The following is a 23760-nucleotide window of genomic DNA, read 5'->3' on the forward strand; positions in this document are numbered from 1 at the left end:
ATCGTCCCATAGTTATTACTTACGTTAAAATTATTTCCTTACTGATATGATAAAATCTCTTCTCAGTCCTACTAATGCTAACATAACTATTGTTTAATAAAAGCCATTTATTCATTTCATTATGTAGAATGTATGATATCAGTTGAGTCTGTTCGCTTCTTTCCTATTTTTTTTGGATTTTCTACTGTTTTAACTGCTATTAATTGCTGCCATTGTTGTTTAAGTAAAAAAGAACATCTTTTTTACTTAAAAACAATTTTCACCATAGAATAGTGAAGGTAGTTAACTACAAAGATAATTGAAGAATAGTTAGTGCGGAGAGAATACTTGTTCATCTGGTGTGGAGTTGGGCTTAAACCTCTTAAAGCACTAAGTCATCACTTCAAGATTTGGAGAGTGTTAAGCAAATATGACGTCTTGATTTATGAAGTCATTAATAATGCATCACCTGGACCTCCACTTAAAGATAAGTGGCAAGGTCTTCAGTGTCTCTCAGTCATTTACATGATACAGTAGAACTTTCAGTTTAATCGGTGATAAAACTGTTTCACGTCACAGGAAACTGGTGTCCATGCGTTCATTTTCATATATATTAGTTTTGTAATGCCATACAATTCGAATCAAGTCGGAAATGAATCGGTTACCCTCCCTCTACTACTTTCATGACACTGAATGATGGATATGCTCCGTGTTAAATTGTAAAAAATGTTGATCATCGGATTTCTGAGCTGTTAAGTCACCGAAATAGGTTTATTTAGATGATTTTAATTATAAACATTATAATGGATTGAAATCATTCGTATAATCAGATAGTGTTGCATAATCGTCAAGTTATGTATCCTTTAATTGATTGAAGTTGGAAATAGGGATACTGTTTTGGCACCCCAACTCATAATGCTATCTGTATGTGATATATTCTACTTTCTATGAAACGATGAGTACGCATTACTGACCAATAGTTTTTTTAACTAAGACAACATAATGGGCTTGTGAGTGGTGTTCTCTAGTTTCAGGGTCAATATATATGTAAGAAAAATTACCATCGTATAATTTTTTTTCTTTTTTAACCCTATATCACTATATGTTATTGTACATTGTCATTGTACAGACTGGTAGACCCTGGGTTCGAATCTCGCGAGTGTGGGTGCGCACTGCTGAGGAGTCCCATAATAGGACGAAACAGCCGTCCAGTGCTTCCAGGTTTTCGTTGGTGGTCTAGCTTCAATTGACTCATGATTTCAACTTTGAAAAATACTGTACATTTATTTAAAATAAGTTTTCAGTTGCAATAGTAACACATTGAAATAGCTCACGGATTAAAATGTAGTGGTTTTTGTTCGTCATTAAACTAGCTCAGTATAATTTACTACTAAAATGAAAGGTCTATGAAGGGTAGTCCAATCAATAAGATATTCCATTGAAAACTAGAAGGCATTGGACACCTATTCCTCTTCCGAATTATGAAACTTCTCAGAGATACACAACCCATAACTTTGCCAATAATTAAATCCATGATTATCAGGCCTCACAATTAGCATGTTACCTTTAAATCACTTAGTTGGAATCCAATGGGTTACATTCCTAACTGCACTCAATTTTTGTTAACTGTTTTTACATGCATGGTTGAACTTTATTGGTGATGTCTTCTTTCTGAAACCAAGAAAATTTTACAGTGTATGTTAATAAGTACATTTGATTGCTTCACGGTGTTTAAGAGGATAATAATTAACATATTTTGTAACATTGGCTTCCTATAGTCTAGACAGATAGTTCTTATATGTCAACTCGAAAAAATGGGCATATTTTCTTGCTTAGAGTTTGTGTACAGATCATAAAATATTACAATTTCCAATCTAGTCTTTCGAAATCAGGAATAATCATTGCTAAAATTGTTATTTGTATCTTTCTTCAGTCATTTACTACTCATATACTTTTTTAATTTAACTTCCGAATTGATAGCATTATTAACAACATTGATATAATCAGAAGGGGTTTTGTGGAGATTTAGGTATTTTCATAGTTAACAGCATGAGTCAATTGAAACTAGACCACCAAGGAAAACCTGAAAGCACTGCTTGACGGCCGTTTCGTCCTATTGTGGGACTCCCCATCGGATGTCGGCTCAGTGGTCTATTGGTTAAGTGCTCTGGCGCGGGACTGGTAGGTCCTGGGTTTGAATCTCTCTGAACGAGACCGTGAGTGCGCACTACTGAGGAGTCCCACAACAGAACGAAACGGCCGTCTAGTGCTTCCAGGTTTTCCTTGATGGTTTAACTTCAATTGATTCATGCTTTCAGCTATGAAAACATTGATCTAGTTTTTTTTCTATTTTTATTATATTAGTGATAATAAAACTAACTTACAACATAAAATATTTATAGTCCTTAAGTGTTTCATTTCTATTAACAAACAGGGATAATGATAAATTCATTTAGTATTGTTTGTTTGAAGCGAAAGGTACTGGGTTCGAGTGCCAGAGTGAACATCAACTCTGAGATGCAGGTACATCCAGCTGACGAGTCCCAAAGAGGACGAAACGCGCGTCCTGGACTCCATTGCTAGCCACTATCCATTTTGCTTACAAGGGATAATGATAGTTTTATTTTAGTTTTTCATGTATATATACTGTTCCATTTTTTTTCATCTAATCATTCTATCTCTGATTGATTACTCTGTCTAATATGTTGTACAATACACAAGTTGTAATTACATAGGCTTAAGGCATTCTATCTGTAAGTGAAATCAAAATAATACGAAAAAAAAGATTATGAATCGATTAAGTAAGTTTACGCTTATCATCATTATCCTATTCGATTGTTTCACCTCATTATCATATATACACATCAACATAGAAAAAGAAAGAAGATGAAGAAGAAGAGAAAGTATTTAACTAACTCGTCAAATTTGCTTAAAGACTTTCAGTAGTAAGATGTTGTTCATATGAATATTAGGTAGTGAAGAAAAAAAAGGTCAAATTGCAGCATGGGACAGTTTTATATGATTGGTTGACTGGCAATCTAGTTGATTGGTTAGTTTACTCAAGGTCAAATATCCTTGTTTTCGTTTTCCTTACAATTGACTAAAGAATCTTATTATTTTTTTTAATTAAAAGTTAAGGTGAAAATTAATTAATTGTTGTACAGTGACAATTTAGTTTTGTATATTCTTGTTATTTTTCATTCGGTTGTTACACAACACAGTTGATTATGTGGACAGTAATACTACTACTAATAATAATGATAAAATAAAGTGATTAAAAGTAATAATCTAACAAATTTTCGACATAAATAAACGGTGAACGGTTGCTCAACTTCGTGGATTGGTTGGAGTTAGACATAAACACCATCGGATGCCGGCTCAGTGGTCTATCGGTTAAGTGCTCTAGCGCGAGACTGGTAGGTCATGGATGCGCACTGTTTGGGGTCTCACAATAGGATGAAACGGCCGTCCAGTGCTTACAGGTTTTCCTTGGTGGTCTGGCTTCAATTGACTCACGCTTTCAACTATGAAAATACTAAACCTTCAAAAAATACCTTCTGATTATAATCATATGCTCACTAGTGACTGACTTCGAGAGGTAAATCCTGGAGTTCTAGTGAGAAGCAGTGACCAGTGGAGTTCTACCAAGTCTGTTGTAGAGATATCAACTCACTGAAGACAATCGATGAACGGTTGCTCAAAATCATGAATTGGTTGAAGTTAGACATTAACACCATTGGATGCCGGCCAGCTCAGTGGTCTATCGGTTAAGTGCTCTGGCACAAGATTCATAGGTACTGGGTTCGAATCTCGTGAGGCGAGGTCGTGGATGCGCACTACTGAGGAGTCCCACAATAGGACGAAACGGCCATACAGTACTTCGAGGTTTCCCACGGTGGTCTAGCTTCAATTGACTCATGATTTCAACTATGAAAATAAATAAACCTGTTTAGCAGATATACAATGTTTAAGCATTACTTTCCAATGGTACAGTTCTATAGACTAAAATGTTTAGTGATTCGTTTTATAGCTTCATTTTATAGTTAGTCTTCATGATACATAAAGATTAGCTGAGGGAAGCAGTCAATATTAAGACAACGGATAATAATTGTGTTACTTAAAAACTATAAACTGAAATCACAATTTAAGATTTTGAAAACATATATGTGTATGTTGGCTAGTCAGCGCGACTATCGTAGCTGATGGTTGGAGACTCTAGGTGACATGGCTCAGGATCGATCACAATGGCGTAGGTGTATACACTCTTTATCTTCCCTTAAACCTTGAGATTAAAATTGCTTCGTAACTTTCTTCCTTCCTATACTATATCCTTATATACAACCTTTCTTTTATATATTAGCATCACTAAATTAACTACTTCTATGAATTCGGTGTTCATCTTGCTTTTGATCAGATAATATTATGCTGTCTAAATATGTAGTCTTTCCAATAAATACATAAACCAAATTACTAGGCAACATCATCTTGCAAACTTAAGGTTATGTCAATACTTCTTTTTTTTTTAAATAAACAACATTTGTGGAATTACCCTTGTGTTATATATGTTTTTACTGTATACCTAAAATTATTTAGAAATCAAGGTATTGAATAACCTCATGGTTTGACTTACTCATCAACATGAGAAGTCTATGGTCGTCCCAACTTTAGTCCACGTGAAAACAGATTTCTTAGGGGCCACACCCGAAGCCTTTAACCTGGAGATATAATCCACAAGGAGGTGAAGTATCGTAAGGAGATGCAGTCCCATGGTAGCCGGTGATCAGCAATATGTTCATACGCCATTTGTTTCCTCAGGATCCTGGTGACCATGTTCACCATTAGTATGGAATCTGGGTTTTCCAACTCCCCTAGGTGGATCCTTTGTACCCACCAATCTGGTTAAAGTGCTCGATATTCGCTTCTCGTCCTCTCAATTTTGCAAACACACTCTCTTGGGAGAAGTCAATGAGTAGGACTTCTATGGTAGTGACTGTATACGCATGGGCTTCTAAGTGCATTTCTAGAGGGAGAACTGACTGGCATTTTGAGGCCAATATGTATAATGTTTACGACAAACCAACCGACTACTAGTTAGTGTTCTTAAGCAATTGGCAAAACATTCATGTTTTGATGTTATCGAAGTTCACATATTCTGTTTAGTTAGTCGAAGAAAACAAAATAAAACTTTTCTACCTAATATTTTTCTGTGTAAAGTTGTCTCACTGCTTCTTCCCTCTAGAATGTGACGATAAATAAAATGGTTTATCTTATATTCCTAATGGTATGTTGTAAGGGTGGCTCGTTGGTAAACTCTAGCAAGCCTTCAAGAAGCCCAGAAAGAGCCGAAGACATTCCATCCAATCACTGCCAGGGGTATATTCTAGAATGTCGACGTGTAGCTTCCCTATTGGATGGATAAGGATGACCCCCTATGCGCCTATTGGTTGTCCGAAATGATGATTTACTCTCAGTCAAAAACTATAGATACATGAGATTTCTGTAGTATGTTTTGACACTGTTTTGGTAGAATAAAATTCCTACTTACTAGTCTGCTGTCTTCTTTCTGGCCACGTTGCAGGTTCGATCGTTCAAGTAGTCTAGTAGTACGCGGCATAGTAAGAATCAAAGCTCTAGATATAACATATGTTAAACATTTTTTTCAATCTGCCGTTCTTATAAAATGTGTCAAATTAAAAAAAACACAACAGATTTATTATCTGTGCAAAACTCAATGGTTTGTCTCCTTTTTGTCTAATCATTAATCTCGTGTGTGTGTGTGTGTATGTATCATGCTATTCATCAGTTTTTCTGGTTTTTGCTACTATCTATATGAGAAATCTTTTCCTCTGCGTTCAAAAACTCCCCTCTGTCTTTTCTACAATAAAAAAATGTTTTTTTATGGGAAGGGTAATAACTGGATATGGAAAGCATGTTTTGCTTCCTTGTTTGTTGTCAACAGAATGCAATAAATGACTAAAGTAATAAAAAAATTAAATGATGACAAAACAGGTGATGCATGAGGTAATTAATTATCTACGAATCGATTGTTAATCATCTTATTCACTTATCATAATTGTATGTATATTGTGGACAACTTAGTTGGTTTATGTTGTAATTTGAGATCGCTCACCAATATCAATTGTCAAGTCCCTAATCAAAGTCGTTAGTTCATATCTGGTGTGTTTCACGTCTACTATTTACTCTATAATGTAGTTTATCTAATTCAGCCAATAACACGCCCGCCCGGTCCGCACTGGTGACTTTCAGTCGATGTAGCTGAGTTACTATTCTTCTGTTATTCACTAGCTCCTATCTATACCTTAATTTGAGTCCATAAGTCAGCAATCAGCTTCTACTATACATATTCAACTGACATAATTTATATACGGATATAATAGACCGAATCACACCATTAAATATAAAATATCAACTCTACATGAATAAGCCAAAAATGGCTGTGATTATAGAAGAAGATTGTAAATAATAGACTGGCAACAAATCATAAATAGTACGATGTATGATAGTATTTAATGAGCAAATCGAAAGCTTATTATAAACCATTTCCGACTTTTATAGTTTACAACTTAAATTGAATGACGTAGAATGACATGAAAACTAGTAAGATCAATTGACTTTCAACCGTTAACTTGTAGATTCAATTGGAATTCTCATTTCGTTTGACTTAGAACATCAAGTGTCATCAGTAGCTCTGACACAATAAGTATATGAGTTTAAACTTAGTATTACTTTGGTTATTTAAAAAAGCTGGCTGACTCCTAACTTTTACTCTGAGTTTCACAAAATCGGTAAAGCAGAAACTGATGTTACATCGTAGTTGTTTTTAAATACAATGTCATTATCTGTGCTATCTATGTACACTGTCTAAAATAGTAATTTATAGAAATTTTCAGCAGAATAATCTTCTACTCTGTAAAAATCCATATTTGACTAGTGGTTGAAATGATTTTTTCCAGTGAGCGTTATTTGTTAGCAAAGTTGTTTCCCACGGGATGGGTTTCCTATGCTCATTCCCAACCCTTCTTGTTAGAGACAGCAACTCTAGAATGACTTCAAACGAAGTATAAATAAACAACGAACAAATAAGGCATCAAAATTGTTTAATTCATATATTTTGCATAGAATAAATTAAATCTTTAAGAATTTTTATTCTCTCCTTTTCAACCTTCTCAAAGAAGCTGATCTAATTAAGTATTAGGCAAAAAATGAATAACTATTGAACGAATACTATAAGTCTCATGTAAATGACACCGAGGAGTATCACATGATGAAATAAAATGATTAACACATCGTAAGATTATTTCTTGTATTTTTTGCCAAGTTATGCGTTGAAATACAAACGAGATCTATGGTAATAAGAAGAAATTCTAACAAGATGAAAATATTTTATTTATTAATTTATTTATTTGAACACATAAATATGAGGACAAAGGGGCACCAAATATATATGCGCCACACAAATCTCATTTGATTTATGTTAGGGCTGTGATACTCACTGGGTGCCCAAACCGAAACAGGTGGTTTATTTAGGGAGCCACACCCGGAGCCTTTGACCTAAAGATCTGATTCACAAGACAGTGGAGCATAGTGAGAAGATGCAGTCCCATGGTAACCGGTGACCAATGATTGATTCATACGCCATTTGTTTCGTCAGGATAATGGAGCCCATGTGCACCATTGGTTTGTAATCAGGGTTTTCCAACTCCCCTAGGTAAACTTTCCGTGTCCACCAACCCGGTTAAAGCGCCGGACATTTGCTTTTCGTCCTCTCAATGTCGTCAACAACAGTAATACCACGCGAAGGCAGTGAGTAGGACTTCTCTAGTAGAGACTATATACCCGAAACCATGTGAGAGCATTTCGAGAGACAGAGAGCAGACTCTCAGTCGTACCAAGGCATCTGTGGGCTATAGAAGATAGTAAATGGTAAATTATACTTTCAAGAATTCTAAGCAATTGCAAATTTTCAAAATTAACTCTAAGGTTTCTCTCAATAAAATCTGATATAGACTGCTTCAATGAAGGAATTCAAAACTAAAGATTATCGAATATGAATATATAGACGTCTCAAAACAAGACTTCCTGAAACGAAGTTTTGACGTCCTTTTTTCTTTTTTTGAATTTCTGTAGTTAAAATTTTTCAGAGATTTTTAATTTCCTTTTTTTAATGTTTTTTTATACATTAGACTTTCAACTATTGTGTAATACTGTTCGATGAACTATTAGACTAAAGATTTTATAAAATTTGATATGGTGATTTTTTCAAAATGTTATCAGGGGCTAAAATGCATATGATGTAATTATGAAAACTCAAATTTAGACTATTTATATAGTAAAAATCGTGAGTCAATTGAAGCTAGACCACCATGGAAAACCTGAAAGTACTGGACGGCCATTTCGTCTTATTGTAGGACTCCTCAGCAGTGCGCATCTACGATCCCACCTCATGAGATTCGAACCCAGGACCTATCAGTCTCGCGCACGAGCGCTTTACCACTAGACTACTGAGCCGACCGGCATCCAACGGTGTTAATGTCTAATTTCAACCCATCCACAAAGTCTTAATATTTATCTAATAATCAATAGCTTCCTAGATTAGTACTACAAAAATCGATTTTTAGATCACTTACCCTCCTTTAACCAGTATAACAGATATCTCAGTATAAAAATATTATTATTATTGTTGTTGTTTTTCATGTATTTATTCATTCACTTTGAAAACATTTGTTTTGTTCATATATGTTTTCACTCCTTTTCACGTCTATACTACTTCTCCTCATACTACAACTACTACTGCTACTACTATTACTTGTGATGGTAATGGTGGTAACACTACTATAATACACTTTAGAATGCATTTAGTGAACAACTCTTGTCATTTTTACAAATACTAATACAAAGTAGTTAGTTTGTAATATCGATAAGATACATGTGAATAAAGTGTTTTACATATGTATACATATACTATACGGAATTAGAAACGTACATTGTAGTTAAAGTAACAATAATAATAATAGTAATACAGTTTTTTGTATAAAAAGTAAAACCCTGTATATAGTATGAGATATTTTTGTAAACTTTTATGAATTGACTTTTATCTGTGAGATATTCAGTGATAGACAGTTTATACTTAGTGTCGTTGAACATGTGTAAACATTTGCCCCCCCACATTCCCTGGTACGGCTAAGAGTGGGGAGAGTCCGCCCTCCCTCTCGAAATGCTCTCACATGGTCATGCGTATATAGCCTCCACCAAGGAAGTCCTACTCACTGCCTTCTCTTGGCGGGGCTGTTGTTTACGAAGCTGAGAGGACGAAAAGCGAATATCCGGCGCTTTAACCAGGTTGGTGGACACGGAAAGTTCACTTAGGGGAGTTGGAAAAACCTGATTACAAACCAATGGTGCACATGGGCTCCATTATCCTGACGAAACAAATGGCGTATGAATCAATCATTGGTCACCGGTTACCATGGGACTGCATCTCCTTACGATACTCCACTGTCTTGTGGATCAGACCTTGAGGTCAAAGGCTCCGGGTGTGGGTGCCTAAGAAAACCACCTGCTTCGTTTCGGGCGCCTAGGCAGTATCACAGCCGTCACACAAATCAAATGAGATTTGTGTGGCGCATATATATTTGGTGCCCCTTTGTCCTCATATTTATGTGTTCAAATAAATAAATAAATGTGTAAACATAAATAATAGACTGTGTGTGTGTGTGTTAACGTGGCGTCTTAACTGTGATATCCATTTTTGGAAATAATAAAACAAATCAGTAGATATATCCTTTTTGAATGTTCAGCAGAATCCTATTCACTAATTAGACATCCTGAGTGATATATTACGTAATCAGTCACAGTAATATGGCTTTATTCATTGTTTTTCTTTCTTTCCTTAGACCTCAAGTATTAATATTAGTTCGAAGTCATGATTTGTTTTTCCTTTTCCAAGTTACTATGTATAATCTTTTTTCTAATTGAAAAGAAAGTTTGAATATTAACAAGATACTTTGAAGTCCTGCTAAAGTTAAGAGTTTAGTTACTACTTCTCCACTAGTTACATGATGAAAAACTGCTATTCTGTGATGCATGCCAACTTGGGTTGACACACATTTTTCCTCTGGTTCTTCTATAATTCCATTAGTGAATTGTTGGGGATGCTATATCTCCCGAAGTCACTTGGTAATTTAATTATGGAAATTTAATTTTTCATTTTCGCGCTCGTGTTTCCCACCTGGAAAGACATTTTTGTATTGTATTTATATACGTATGAGTTGTGTGTTTGTTGTTTGTCCTTCCGAACTGCTTGTGGGATTATATATTTTCTCGGCTGAATCTGTTTTTCTTTCAATTAGCAGGGCTAGGATGCAGAATAATAGCTTAGCTCGTCCTGTTGTTGTGTTGCTGATTTTCGTTCCGTTCTCCGGTCCTAGGTGACATCTTAATCCTTCAAATATATATTTATATACATTCACTTACTTGTATTTCTATCAGTGAAAATTAAATATCTTCGTTTGAATTCCATTAGAATCCATGATTCCCTACTACTAACTACATTTAAAGTTGAAGGAACAAGTCATCTCTACTGTCTTGTTACTTCTATCGAATGGATGTTTGGTTTATTTTTTAACATATAGTATTGAAAGATATATTCACAGTGTCATTGTGATAGATTGTGTCATTTGATCTTTTTACGGTATTAGTTGTCAGTCCGCACTTTGATCCGACTCTTCGATTCGACAATCGATTTGTGTTAAATATATATATATATATATATATATATATATATATATAATCATTCTTCGTTATTGATTTTTTTCACAAGAAATATATGGGCTACGAGTAGAATTACATGGTTGATGAGCACAATTATTTGCAATTAATACTTGTATGTTAACTTATATATCGATCTTCATTGATTGTATTGGTTGAGACATATAATACATGTATCCCCAATCACCTCCTACTTCGATGTACCGTGTCTATTGGTGTCGGAGTAAGTTATGAAGAATCTGTGGTTAACTAATCTAAGGTATGGCATTAGTTCATGAAGTCATTAACTATTAGTCAAATCTATGTTGGCATATTCCGACGATTCGTTAGAGTCAGTGCGATTATCGCAAAATAATATTTGAAGATTCTGGATGAGATGATTGAGAATCGATTACGGTAGTGCAGATCCATTCATCCTTGATTATCCCTTAAATCTTGAGTTTTAAACTTATGTTGTACTTTTTTATTACGGAATTTTATTCTTTCCTAATAAATCATACTGTCTGTGTCTAATGTTTTCTACTATTGTGGTGTCGGTTACTATGTTAAGCCCATATAACTTATTCTAGCTTCTGGACAGGCCAATTTATCCATTCTTCTTGAGTCACTTTTTCACCTTGGTAATTATTCTCTTATCAACTTTGACTTTTTATTTGAACGTATGTGTGTACACTTATCCTACTTATTATATGTCTGTAGCTTATTTTTGTCCTGACCATAAATATTGATTAGCGCTTGGTTAAATTGAGTTGGCTCACACACCATCTCCACTTCATGTCATTTCGCTTCGCTCTCTTCTCTTCCTTCGTTTTGTTCCTCTGATTGTCTTAAAAAATGTACACCTTAAAAAAAATCCATTCTCGTATTTGATTTATTTAATTCCGTTATTCACTAACGCGATTTAAGTCGATTATTATATACGAGAATTGGCGACATGTATATCTCAATAACAATCAATCATAGGATATAAGTGGAGTCAGATCCCGGGCCACTAAACTATTCTTAATGCTATCTTTAGTTTTACTACTTTGGAATTGATCTTGATAATTTTATATCTTTATTACTTATGTAATGTTCCGACTTGAATCGTCGATACAGGTATGTGCCAGCTTGTAGGTCGCTAATAACTCACTGTTTGAATTCAATTATAGATTAACTTTATCTAAAGAAACGCTAAGAACTTGACATTATAGTTCACTTTTTGTTTTTTTAACTCCCTCAGTAATGTGCACAATTGAGACATTCAGTTTTTAGATCAGAAGTGGTTCCTTGGAGAATTTAGTATTTTGATATTTCCTTAAGTTCTAATGGGAAGCAGTGACCAGTGGAGTTCTACCAAGTCTGTTGTAGAGATATCAACTCACTGAAGCCAATTGGTGAACGGTTGCTCAAGATCATGAATTGGTTGAAGTTAGACATTAACACCGTTGGATGCCGGCCGGCTCAGTGGTCTATCGGTTAAGTGTTCTGGCGCGAGACTGGTAGGTCCTGAGTTTGAATCTCGTGAGTACGAGATCGTGGATGCGCACTGCTGAAAAGTCACACAATAGGACGAAACGGCCATCCAGTACTTCCAGGTTTTTCATGGTGGTCTAGCTTCAATTGATTCATGATTTCAATTATGAAAATACATTCAGTTTGTTTATTTCAACTTTGAAGTTCCAATCATTCATATTTCTAATTATAAAACAGATTTGTGATAAAGAGTTCCTTGTGAATAATATAACAAAAGTTTGATTATTGTCAATAGCAGTCAGTCACAACGTAGAACTTCGTACGTACGTACATCAGTTCGAGTTGCTATACCACGTTAGCAATATAGGTTGGAGATATTGTTGAACCATTAAAACAATACCATCTCATTAATTTCATTGTTAATATTTGTCATTCAATCAAATTCTTTTATCATATTGTTTACCATTCATCCGTCCTTTCTTTTCTTTTCTTTTAGTTATTCGCATTATTATTTGCCATACTTTTATGTTGTTCAGTAAAACAACAAAATGTAGTTGAATATACTGAAGTACAGGTGAATGTTTAAAAGTGACAGGAAAACAACCGTCAAAGTAATCCTTGTAAAAAAAGATGATTCAGCAAACAAGCAAACAAAAAATCCAATCATTATTCATTCATCTATCTATCTATTTGTTAGCCTCTTCCTTTTTCCCTTGTTGTATTCCTTTCTCTTCCTTTCTTTTTTATCATTAAATCACACTTTTACTTACTTACGGCTGTTACTCCCAATGGAGCATAGACCGCGGATCAGCATTCTCCAACCCACTTTGTCCTCCACCTTCCTTTCTAGTTCTATCCAACTTTTGTTCATTCTTCTCATGTCTATCTCTATTTCTCGACGTAATGTGTTCTTTGATCTTCCTCTTCTCCTTTGGCCTTCAATTAAATCACACATTTCAACAGAATTCCTATGATTTATAGTCTTATTTCAAAGGAAATGAAATATATATTCATAGATAATTACAGCTGAACAAGATGAGTTGAATGAAATTCCAGTTGGTTCCTTTTTGGCGAATAACGAATACGGTATGGATGATGATAATCATATTCTATATGGTGAATTACAATTTGATCTACATCAGTAATGAATGTTTCCTCAAAATTTCTGTTGTCATCTTCTTTGTAATTCTATTTTTTTTCCTCATTCTATTCAATGAATATCAAGATCATTTGTATATGGATACATACACATACCCGCACACACACACACACACACACACTTTCATTCTATGGATCATATATATTTCGTGTCTCTTTTCTTCTTTTTAATACCAATAAATTAGTCTTAGTGTTGACACATTCCGATTAATGTTTGTCATTATCTTTGTTTGTTAGTATGTTTTATTCCTTCTTCGGTACTTTTCCTTCTATCCATCTTTTTTTTCAGATACCCGTTCTTTCTCTCACTTTTTCTTTCTACTAGTAAAAGTAATTTGAAATTCCTTATTTCTTTGGAAATTGTTTGAATATAGTTCCATCTTTTTCACTTAAATGAATGTCCTACCAAAATGGGGATGGTTGTGAATGAACAACCTGAAAACATATATATAATTGTAAGCGCCTTTACTACTAATTATACTACTACTACTACTAAGAGTAGTATAAACAATATCACGGAATTTTATCCCTTTATTCAACATTGAAGTATAACTCAATGCATAATAATGAATATTATCATTACTATGATGACTATTATTATTTTTGTTTACTCTTCCATTGTCTTTATAGTTTTAAATCATGACATTTTATTTACTTTTCTATATTTATGTATAGTGTCAATTATTCCTAATAAATAAGTCTTCTATAAATCATCCTGTTCATGGGTTCTCTCCTTCCTCTCATGTAACAGTTCACCTTTCTCTATAGATCACTAGTAACTGGGTATATGGACTCGTATCTATGTATGTTTTTGTATAAGGTGCAATGAAAGGGAACTTTTTTTCTTTCTTTTTTCTCTCCTTCCTCTCATGTATTAATCTTTCTCTATAGATCAATAGTAACTGGGTATATGGACTCGTATCTATGTATGTATGTATATGTATAAGGTGCAATGAAAGGGGAACCTTTTTTTCTTCCTCTTTTATCATTACTTAAACGTTGAATAAAAATGCATTTTCCTTCTATGTTAATGTATCATTATGGGTTTTTTTCTTTTTTTTAATTTAATGTACAATAATGATTTAATTATCCTTTTTAAGTTTTTATGAATAAAAGAAAAAAATTGGTGGAGGGAGGGGGTTGTTGCTTTTTTTCCAATGTTTCTCCTCTATAGTAACTAGTTGAATTGTTCATCTTTTTTCTTTTTCTTCGACTAAAAGTTGTTTTACTTATTAGTTCTTTTCTATTTTGAGTAGTATAAAACGAATAAATCAACATAGAAATCTTGATCTTTTCATTCATTCATCATTATTCTATCCAGCATTGACATTATGTGCAATAAACATTTTTAATTTGCATATATTTTAAATACAGGGTAGATCAAAATATTTGTTATTGTATATGAACTAACTACTGAATTATTTAATTAAGTAGTATGTTTTAATGTATCCTATTATTGTGTATACATTATTGATTAGTGGTTATTTTATTGTTCTCCAAAGTTTAGTATTATTATTATTGTTATCATGAATATTATGATTTATAATTACCATAGTGAATTGTGCTTTTCTTCTTTTTTTACAGAATGAAGACCTGTGTACATAAACACACTTCTTACTGCTTTCTATATTTAGTAGTGATACAATAGTCATTAATAGTCAGTCAGTCAGCTACAACGTAGGACCAGGCACATTTATGTATCAGTCCAAGTTGCCGTATCTCGTTAGCACAACAAGATAAACACCAGATTCATAGAAGTAGTTAATTTAGTGGTGGTAGTATATATATATATATAAGCCATTAGTAAGAATGAGAATTATCAGGAAGAGAAGTTTGTGGTGATTGTTGAATTGAATACGATACATCGGGGATCGATCTTGGCTAAATATTTAAAAACAATGAGGTAGTTAACCAGTTATTTCACTTTAGCATGAGACATGTTTCTAATCTATGCATAACCAGAAACCTGAACCATCAGGTGACGCTTAGCTTTTAGATAACTGGGTTGGTATTTAAGGGTTGTTGTTTGTATTTTTATCAATTCATGATATTATATAAGTGTCTTTCACTGTCAATAAACGGCTGATATGGTTTAACTCAACTAGTGAATCTTTTTCTTTTGAAAACCGATAATTACCTCTAGGAGTAATAGTTATTCTCTAGCTATTCTCACATGGCCACGCGTATATAGCCTCTGCCAGGGAAGTCCTACTCACTGCCTTGTTGTGGCATTATTGTTCTTCACGAAATTGAGAAGACGAAAAGCGAATGTCCGGCACTTTAACCGGGTTGGTGGACACAAAAAGTTCACCTAGGGGAGTTGGAAAACCCTGATTCCAAACCAATGGTGCACATGGGCTCCAATATCCTAAGGGAACAAATAGTGTATGAATCAATCGTTGGTCACCGGCTACCATGAGACTGCATCTCCTTACGATACTCCACTATCTTGTGGATCAGACCTTTAGGTCAAAGGCTCCGTGTGTGACCCCCTAAGGAAACCACCTGCTTTTGTTTGGGCACCTAGGCAGTATCTCAGCCCTCACACAAATCAAATGAGATTTGTGTTGCGCATATATATCTGGTGCTTCCTTGTACCAATATTTATGTGTTTTAATAAATAAAAAAATATTCTCTAGCATACAATTTGAAATAATGGATACAGAACAAAGTAAAATGGTTTATGTTTTCTTATGAATTTCCACTTAGAACAACGTTGTCATCCAGTAAATAGCATGACGTCTGTTGTCACACTAATAAAGACTCTCAATGATCTGTTTGGTTGATGACTAATAATCGCAGGCAAATAACTCATCCTGAATAATGAAAAAGGTTTTGTTAAATGATTGTAGTCGGGGACCATTATTTGTTGCATAGGCGAGATACCCATTTTCCCACTGATTGATGAGTTTACTGCTGAGCAGTTCACTCCGTTCTACTTTATAGCTGTGAGTTGTTTTCTTATAGTTGGTGTTTTTATCGTGTGAGGTTTGGTTCTGAGTGGATAGGTTGATGGAAAGAACAAAGTTCTGTGGGTCAATCAGAATCAACAAACTAAATGGATACAACAGGTTAAACAGTCGTTCGCGTTATTAAAATAAACAAAATCATTAGTTACTGGTTCAATTAGGAAAATGAAGTTAGCATACATCAGAATCAAAACCAATATTTTACAGCTATTAAGCTCGCCTTGGGACCTGAGAATGCTCATGTCGGTCCTCCCTTCTACAAGATAATAAATGCTCATTGTTGAAAAAAATTCAGACAGTTTTCCAGTGCTTCCAGGTGATATTGATTTATAGCAGGAGACGAACTAAATTCAACCTTTACATCAACATTTAATTAAATAAACCTTTGACGAAAAAATGAAGCCAATTTAACGAGAAATCTTCCTGATAACGTTCTCCCCTAAAGCTATACAATTATGTTTATAGTGATATGAAGCACAGCATAGTCTGTTGAGGAATAAAAAAAAAAGTATTCTACGTTCGAGAATTTCAAGTATTACGTGACGAATTAGAAGTTAAAATTAATCGAAATCTATTGTTCATATTCAATAGACTTTATGTCTATATTTATTAGACCTTTATGTTAGGGCGATCCTGAAAATTTCTCGCAATAGACATGACAATCTCAGGAAACATTAAGAAGCATTTAATCCAATCAGCGTTTGATTAGAAGTTTTGCTAGAAATATCGCGAAAATGAAAAGTTACATGTAGAGGTTCTGATCGACTTATTACTACACTGTTACTATGTTTAGTAGTATTCTAGAATTTTCAGGAAAACCCAAGTACAATAGCAGATTATTAGAATAAGCTCAATCATTTCATAATTCAGCACTTACCATATGTTCGTACTGAAACTCAATCCGATTGCATAACCATTCTCTACTTTATACTAATAAAATTATTTATTTGAAACATTTTATAATTATCAGTATGGGAATTTGTGGGGATTGTAGTATTTTCGCAGTTGAATTCATGATTCGATTAAAGCTAAACCACCATGGAAAACCTGGAAGCACTGGACGGTCATATCGTCCTAGTATAGGACTCCTCTGCAGTGCTCGTCTACGTTCCCACACGCAAGAATCGAACCCAGGACCTTTGATCTGGCACGCGAACGTTTAATATCTAGACCACTGAGCCGGCATCCAGAAATGTTATTGTCTAAGTTCAATCGATCCACGATCTTGAGCAACCCTTCATTCATTGTCTGAGGTGAATAACTGTCTCACAGCAGACAAGGATTAGACTCCACTGGTTACGGCTTCTCACTAGAACTCCAGAAGTTCCATCTTGAAGCTCGTCACTAGTGAGCACATGATTGCTATCACCATACTGAAAAACTAGATAACCTGAAGTCTTCATAGCACCATACGTGTTCGTGATATATGAATTTACTAACTGTTTGAAGTGGAGATTTCATGGATGAATTTTATATATTGGTAATTAATGGTCAAAAAGCTTTAAGCAAAATAGCTCAGTGGTGTAGTTATAAGCATGGAATGCAGTCAACAGGAAACAATCATTTCCTTTGTATTATTTAAACTTTTATCAATTTGTTTCGGCCGTATATTGACTCTGAAGAAATAGCTTATATTAGGTTACGAAACGCAAGAAACAATTTGTTACTACTTCAGAGTGTTCAGCTTTTCGGAGGATGGATAGCTTCATATAAAACTCATCCTTAACTTCGTCCGAGCTGTGATCAATGGAAGCGTAGGCAGAGGTGACGGCGTGCGTCCCTATATTTCCTAATTGTTACTCTCCCGTTGAGTCGTGCAGCACACAAGCAACTGTTTATCGCAATCCAAGCTAATAAACCCTGTTCTGCTTAAGAATATATAAACTATGTTTACACCAGCGAGGCCGCGGGAAGTAGCAGTAGAGACTGCAGATACTCGAAGGGTAAAGAAAGAAGCTGAATGGATGGTAGTCTCAGAGATATGAGAGCTTGGCCGCAAAGCCCAAGGAATAACTGTTTGAGGCTGGTCGCGCACAGCCTTTTTTACAGGACGTTTTTGATATGTTGCCCCCACACTTCAAAAGGCCTTATATCTGGAAACGAAAGTTCTTGGGGTTGGGTGAGGTGTGACATTTTTTGAGGCCGACCTCTAACCTCGTTATTCCGTTGTGAGAAGGCATCATTGCTGCAGATGCCGGCTGTTCAAAGGAAACACCTTACTGCTTCGAAGCCCTCTGCAGTCCACGATACGACTTCACCCTCGGGCCTAAATTGTTGCTTTTAGTCTCAACGTTCTTCAACTGACCTGCTTGGCATAGCAGATCCTAAAGAAACATATTTCCTAGTCAATATCGCTCGAATGAGTCATCATGCAAGCAGACCCGACCACCACGTCAAGGTAGTATTAATTAACAAGAATGATCTGATGCAGATGTAAAGGAAAGGATTTGCAGGGTGAAGGCAGCATTTCTACAGTTGAAAAACATAAGGAACTCAAAAAAACTCAACCAATATCAAAATCAGAATCTTCCATACGAACGTCAAGACAGTTCTACCTTATGGAGTTGAAACTTGGAGAACTACTACAACCATCATGAACAAGGTACAAGTATTTCTAAACAATTGTCTACACAAGATATTTAATGTTCTTTGACCGGATACCATCAGCAATATCCTGCTATAGGAGAGAATAAGACAGCTTCCATCGGAAGAGGAAATTAGGAAAATGTGCTAGGAGTGGATAGGACGTAAATTACGGAAATCATCAAACTGCGTCACGCGGAAAGATTTAACTTGGAATCTTGAAAGGAAAATGAAAAGTGGAAGACCAGGAATGACATTGTGTCGCAAACAAGTATCAAAGGGATAAATAGCAACTAGAAAGGCTTGCCTAGGACAGATTTCGGTGGAAAATGCTTCTGGATCGCCTAAAATCCACGAGAGGTAACAAGTGTAAGTAGTATATAAGTTAATAATCATTGTAACTGCAGTCGATTAACGTTGGTGTAATTTGACTAATTGATTTACTGGTGTCGTCATCAAAAGGCTTCAGTTACTTAACTGGTCTTTTCATTGTATTTACCGGGATAGTAAGGAAGAGAATAGGACTAGTCTCTTTTGCTGCAGCGAAGTTGAATTAGCTATATATTGGTATAGTGCATCGTTGTATCACCTATGTTGTATGCTAATTTATGATACTGTTCAAATGCTACTGAACAATAGCATTATTTAATCATTAGATCAATTTATTTCAGAATAATAATGTACACTTTACTGATGTCCGGTGACTTTTTATTAGTAGGTTATCTATCCCATGTTCATATTTATCGATATGAGAGATGCCAATGGTATGCCCAGTGTCAAGTAAATGCCGAGCTTTTGCACTGTTGAGAGCCCTAATCCCTCAAAGCCTCAATTTCTTTGGAAAATGCTCACAAGTACGAACATGTACTGTTCTCTCGGTTCTGCCAATATATGTGCTTTGGCACGTACAAAAGGACCGCAATTACCATACTTATACGGCCTACCCAAAATACACAAAACTGACATCCCGATAAGACCAATAATATCTGTGACCAAATCACTCTTTCTTAAACTCGCCCGCTGGCTGACAAGGTGCTTAGAACCAATCAGCAAGAAACTAGCACCCTACAGACTGAAAGATAGTTTTGAATATTTACAAAAACTTGATCATATAATTGCTTCTGATAAATTAATGGTCTCATTTGACGTCTCATCACTCTTTAAGAACATCCCCTTGGAAAAAACGGCAGAGATCGTATGTGAATATCCTGAACATCTGCCTTTAACAATCCATGAATTTAAACAGATCCTGTTTTTGTGTACAAACAACATACAATTCAAATCCAACAATGTGTTGTACCGTCAAAATGATGGAGTAGCCATGGGTAGCCCTTTGGGCCTAATTCTGGCCGACATGTTTATTGGAAACCGTGAACAGAAGAAGCTTAGGCACGCAATCGATGGTGCCACACTCTACTGTAGATACATGGTGACAAATTTCTTGTTTACAACAATCACAAGCACTCTATGAACGTATTCAGTCTGTTTAATGAAGCATGCAAGGATATAGAATTCACTATGGAATATGGAGTCGAAGGTAAATTCCATTTCCTAGATCTTGGAATCAGACGAAAATCAGTTGGCACATTACAAAGACACATTCATCGCAAAAACAAAGAAGCTTGCTGGAAATTATCGTAAACCAGAACGACTAGTGAAAAGCAAGGTAATCATCAACGTTGAAGAACACCAAAACATGTGGGTAGAACACTTTAAGCAACTCTTAAATCGACCAGCCCCATTGAACCCACCCAACATCGAAATGGCACCCATGGACCTTCCCATCAATGTTGGCCCACTAACAATTAAAGAGATCAACAGGGCCATCAGACAAATCAAGAGCTGTAAAGCAGTGGGACCATACAACGTTCCAGCAGAAGCACTGAAAGCAGACGTATTTACTTATTAATTACTCCTGTTACTCCCAATGGAGCTTAGGCCGCCTACCAGCAGATGTAGCAGCAATTGCAGAGATACTCCACATCCTCTTCAGTAAGATTTGGGTTGAAGAAAAAATACCAACAGACTGGAAAGAAGGAATTCTGGTCAAGGTACCAAAGAAAGGCGATCTCAGCAGGTGTGATAACTACAGGGCATCACTCTTCATTCAATACCAGGAAAATTCTTCAATAGGGTATTGTTGAACAGAATGAAGAACTCCGTAGACGCCCAACTCCGAGACGGACAGGCTGGATTTCGTAAGGATCGATCGTGTACAGACCAAATCGCAACACTAAGGATCATTGTGGAACAATCAATCGAATGGAATTCATCACTCTACATCAACTTCATTGACTACGAGAAAGCATTTGATAGCGCGGACAAGACAACAATATGGAGGCTTCTTCGACACTGCGATGTGCCTGAGAAGATAGTCGATATCATACGGAATTCCTATGATGGACTAAACTGCCAAATCGTCCACGGAGGACAACTCACCGACTCAATCGAGGTAAAGACCGGTGTTAGGCAAGGTTGCTTACTCTCACCCTTTCTCTTTCTCCTGGTGATCGACTGGATCATGAAGGCGTCAACATCTGGAGGGAAGCACAGGATACAATGGATAGCTAGGATGCAGCTGGACGATTTAGACTTCGCAGATGATCTGGATCTTCTATCACAAACGCAACAACAAATGCAGGAGAAAACGACCAATGCAGCAGCAGTAGGTCTCAATATAAACAAAGGGAAAAGAAAGACTCTCCGATACAATACAACATGAACCGATCGAATTACACCTGACGGAGAAGCTTTGGAGGATGTGTAAACCTTTATTATATCTGGGCAGCATCATCGATGAACATGGTGGATCTGATGCAGATATGAAGGCGAGGACCGGCAAAGCAAGATCAGCACATTTACAGCTGAATAACATCTGGAAGTCAAAACAATTGTCAACCAACACCAATATCAGAATCTTCAATACAAATATGAAGACAGTTCTATTGTATGGTTCGGAGACATGGAGAACTACAAAAGCCATCATCCAGAAGATACAAGTGTTTATTAACATTTGTCTACGCAAGATACTTCGGATCCGTTGGCCAGACACTGTGGGAGACAACAAACCAGATTCCATCCAGTGGAGGAAGAAATCACGAAGAAATGCTGGAAGTGGATAGGACACACATTGAGGAAATCACCAAACTGTGTCACAAGTCAAGCCCTCACATAGAATCCTGAAGGCTTAAGTAAAAGAGGAAGACCAAAGAACACATTACGTCGAGAAATGGAGACAGACATGAGAAGAATGAACAAAAGTTGGATAGAACTAGAAAGAATGGCCCAGGACAGAGTGGGTTGTAGAATGCTGGTTGGCGGCCTATGCTCGATCGGGAGTAACAGGCGTAAGTAAGTAAATAGGTAACCAATACTAATGACCTAAAATTTAAATTTTACTGTAGCAACGAAATTAAATAATTTAAATATTAGTTATAAAATTATGTTGCTTCTTATTTTACTTGGTGATAATGTTGTCCAGTTCCTCTCAATTCCTTGGCTACATGTCTACTTTATTATGACAAATAAAACCATACAACTCCGTTGAATATCAAATAGATTTTATAATAGTAGTATCAGGTTCAAAAATTTCGTCAAGAGGAAATGCCGAAAAAACTACCAACCTTTGGTGAACAAGTATTTAATGCGGTAGAAATCAGTGACCCTCTTAAATAAATTAAGGATGCTTAAACTTTACTTTCAAGTGAATAAGTGAATATATGTCTAGGACAGAGATTTACAGAAACTACTTACCTAAAAGCAATTAGCTTCATTGACATGAAAGTTATAAAACTATTCACCTAACCTCACTAAAATATATCATAGCTATTTCTAAGCATCTATTGTGCCCATTAGGTAATCACAAATCACTGTTTAGGAAAGTGTTTGTCTCGTCCAACTGAAACCATTTTTATCGGAAGGGGTTTTTTGGAGATTTAGTATTTTCATAGTTACGCATCCACGATCCCGCACTCGGAGGTTTGGATCCAGGACCTACCAGTCTCGTGCCAGAGCACTTGACCGATAGACCACTGAGACGGCATCCGATAGTGTTTTTGTCTAACTCCGAACAATCCACGAATTTGAGCGACCGTTCACCAGTTGTCTTCAGTGATTTCCTATAACATAACAGACGCGATTCGAATTCCACTCCAGTCATTTTATTTATAACAATATTTTAGCTACTTTAATGTTGTTAAGTAGTATAATTAAATTAATAAAATTCTGATGACACATGATTATCTGTTTTTTCGTAATCTAGTTCATGGCAATTAAAGTTCTTTATTCTAGATTCTGGTTATCATAACTACTAAGGATTTTCAGGCAAGTTACATTATAAGTATAAACAAACAATGTATGTCACTATTCTATTAGCATTGATAAATATACCTTTTAAGTGTTTATAATATTCCTATAGAATATAACTAATAGGAAATTACAAAAACTGTAATAGTATTTTCAGTATTTCTGGTCTATCTACACGGTAATAAAAACGATAGGATAATGAAAATCCCATTTTCTATTGGTGGATATGACTGATCTGAAAATTTATAAAAATCAATTGACACATTGAATTTTTGTATTCATAAAAATAAGTTACTAACAGGTTTCATCAGTGGGGGGAAATATTTTTTTTTCTTGTATCAGAACTCAGTAGCTAAGTGGATAACGTTTGAAGTGAACGGTAATAACTTTGAGTCTCGGAGTGAACATCAATTCTGGGATGAAGGTACATCTAGTTGACGTTTACCAAATAGGATGAAACGCTCGTCCTGGATTCTACTACTAGCCACCATCCATCTCTTCATATAAAGCTTGTGACTTGAGG

The 23760-nt window shown here is 35.5% G+C and overlaps 1 protein-coding gene across 1 annotated transcript in view; it reads left to right on the plus strand.

Moving 5' to 3' along the window:
* Window positions 1–13146, plus strand: part of Smp_100080 (putative tetraspanin) — a gene marked incomplete at its 5' end in the record, with an annotated part of 50287 nt that extends 37141 nt beyond the window's left edge. Inside the window, one exon of the mRNA XM_018799790.1 lies at window positions 12719–13146. Within this exon, the coding sequence (XP_018651544.1) occupies window positions 12719–12808 (90 nt within the window). The 3' untranslated portion in view covers window positions 12809–13146. The remainder of the gene's footprint in view (window positions 1–12718) is intronic.
* Window positions 13147–23760: the final 10614 nt, after the last annotated feature.

Source organism: Schistosoma mansoni, chromosome 3 (assembly GCF_000237925.1).
Source record: "Schistosoma mansoni strain Puerto Rico chromosome 3, complete genome".
NCBI classification, from domain to species: domain Eukaryota; kingdom Metazoa; phylum Platyhelminthes; class Trematoda; order Strigeidida; family Schistosomatidae; genus Schistosoma; species Schistosoma mansoni.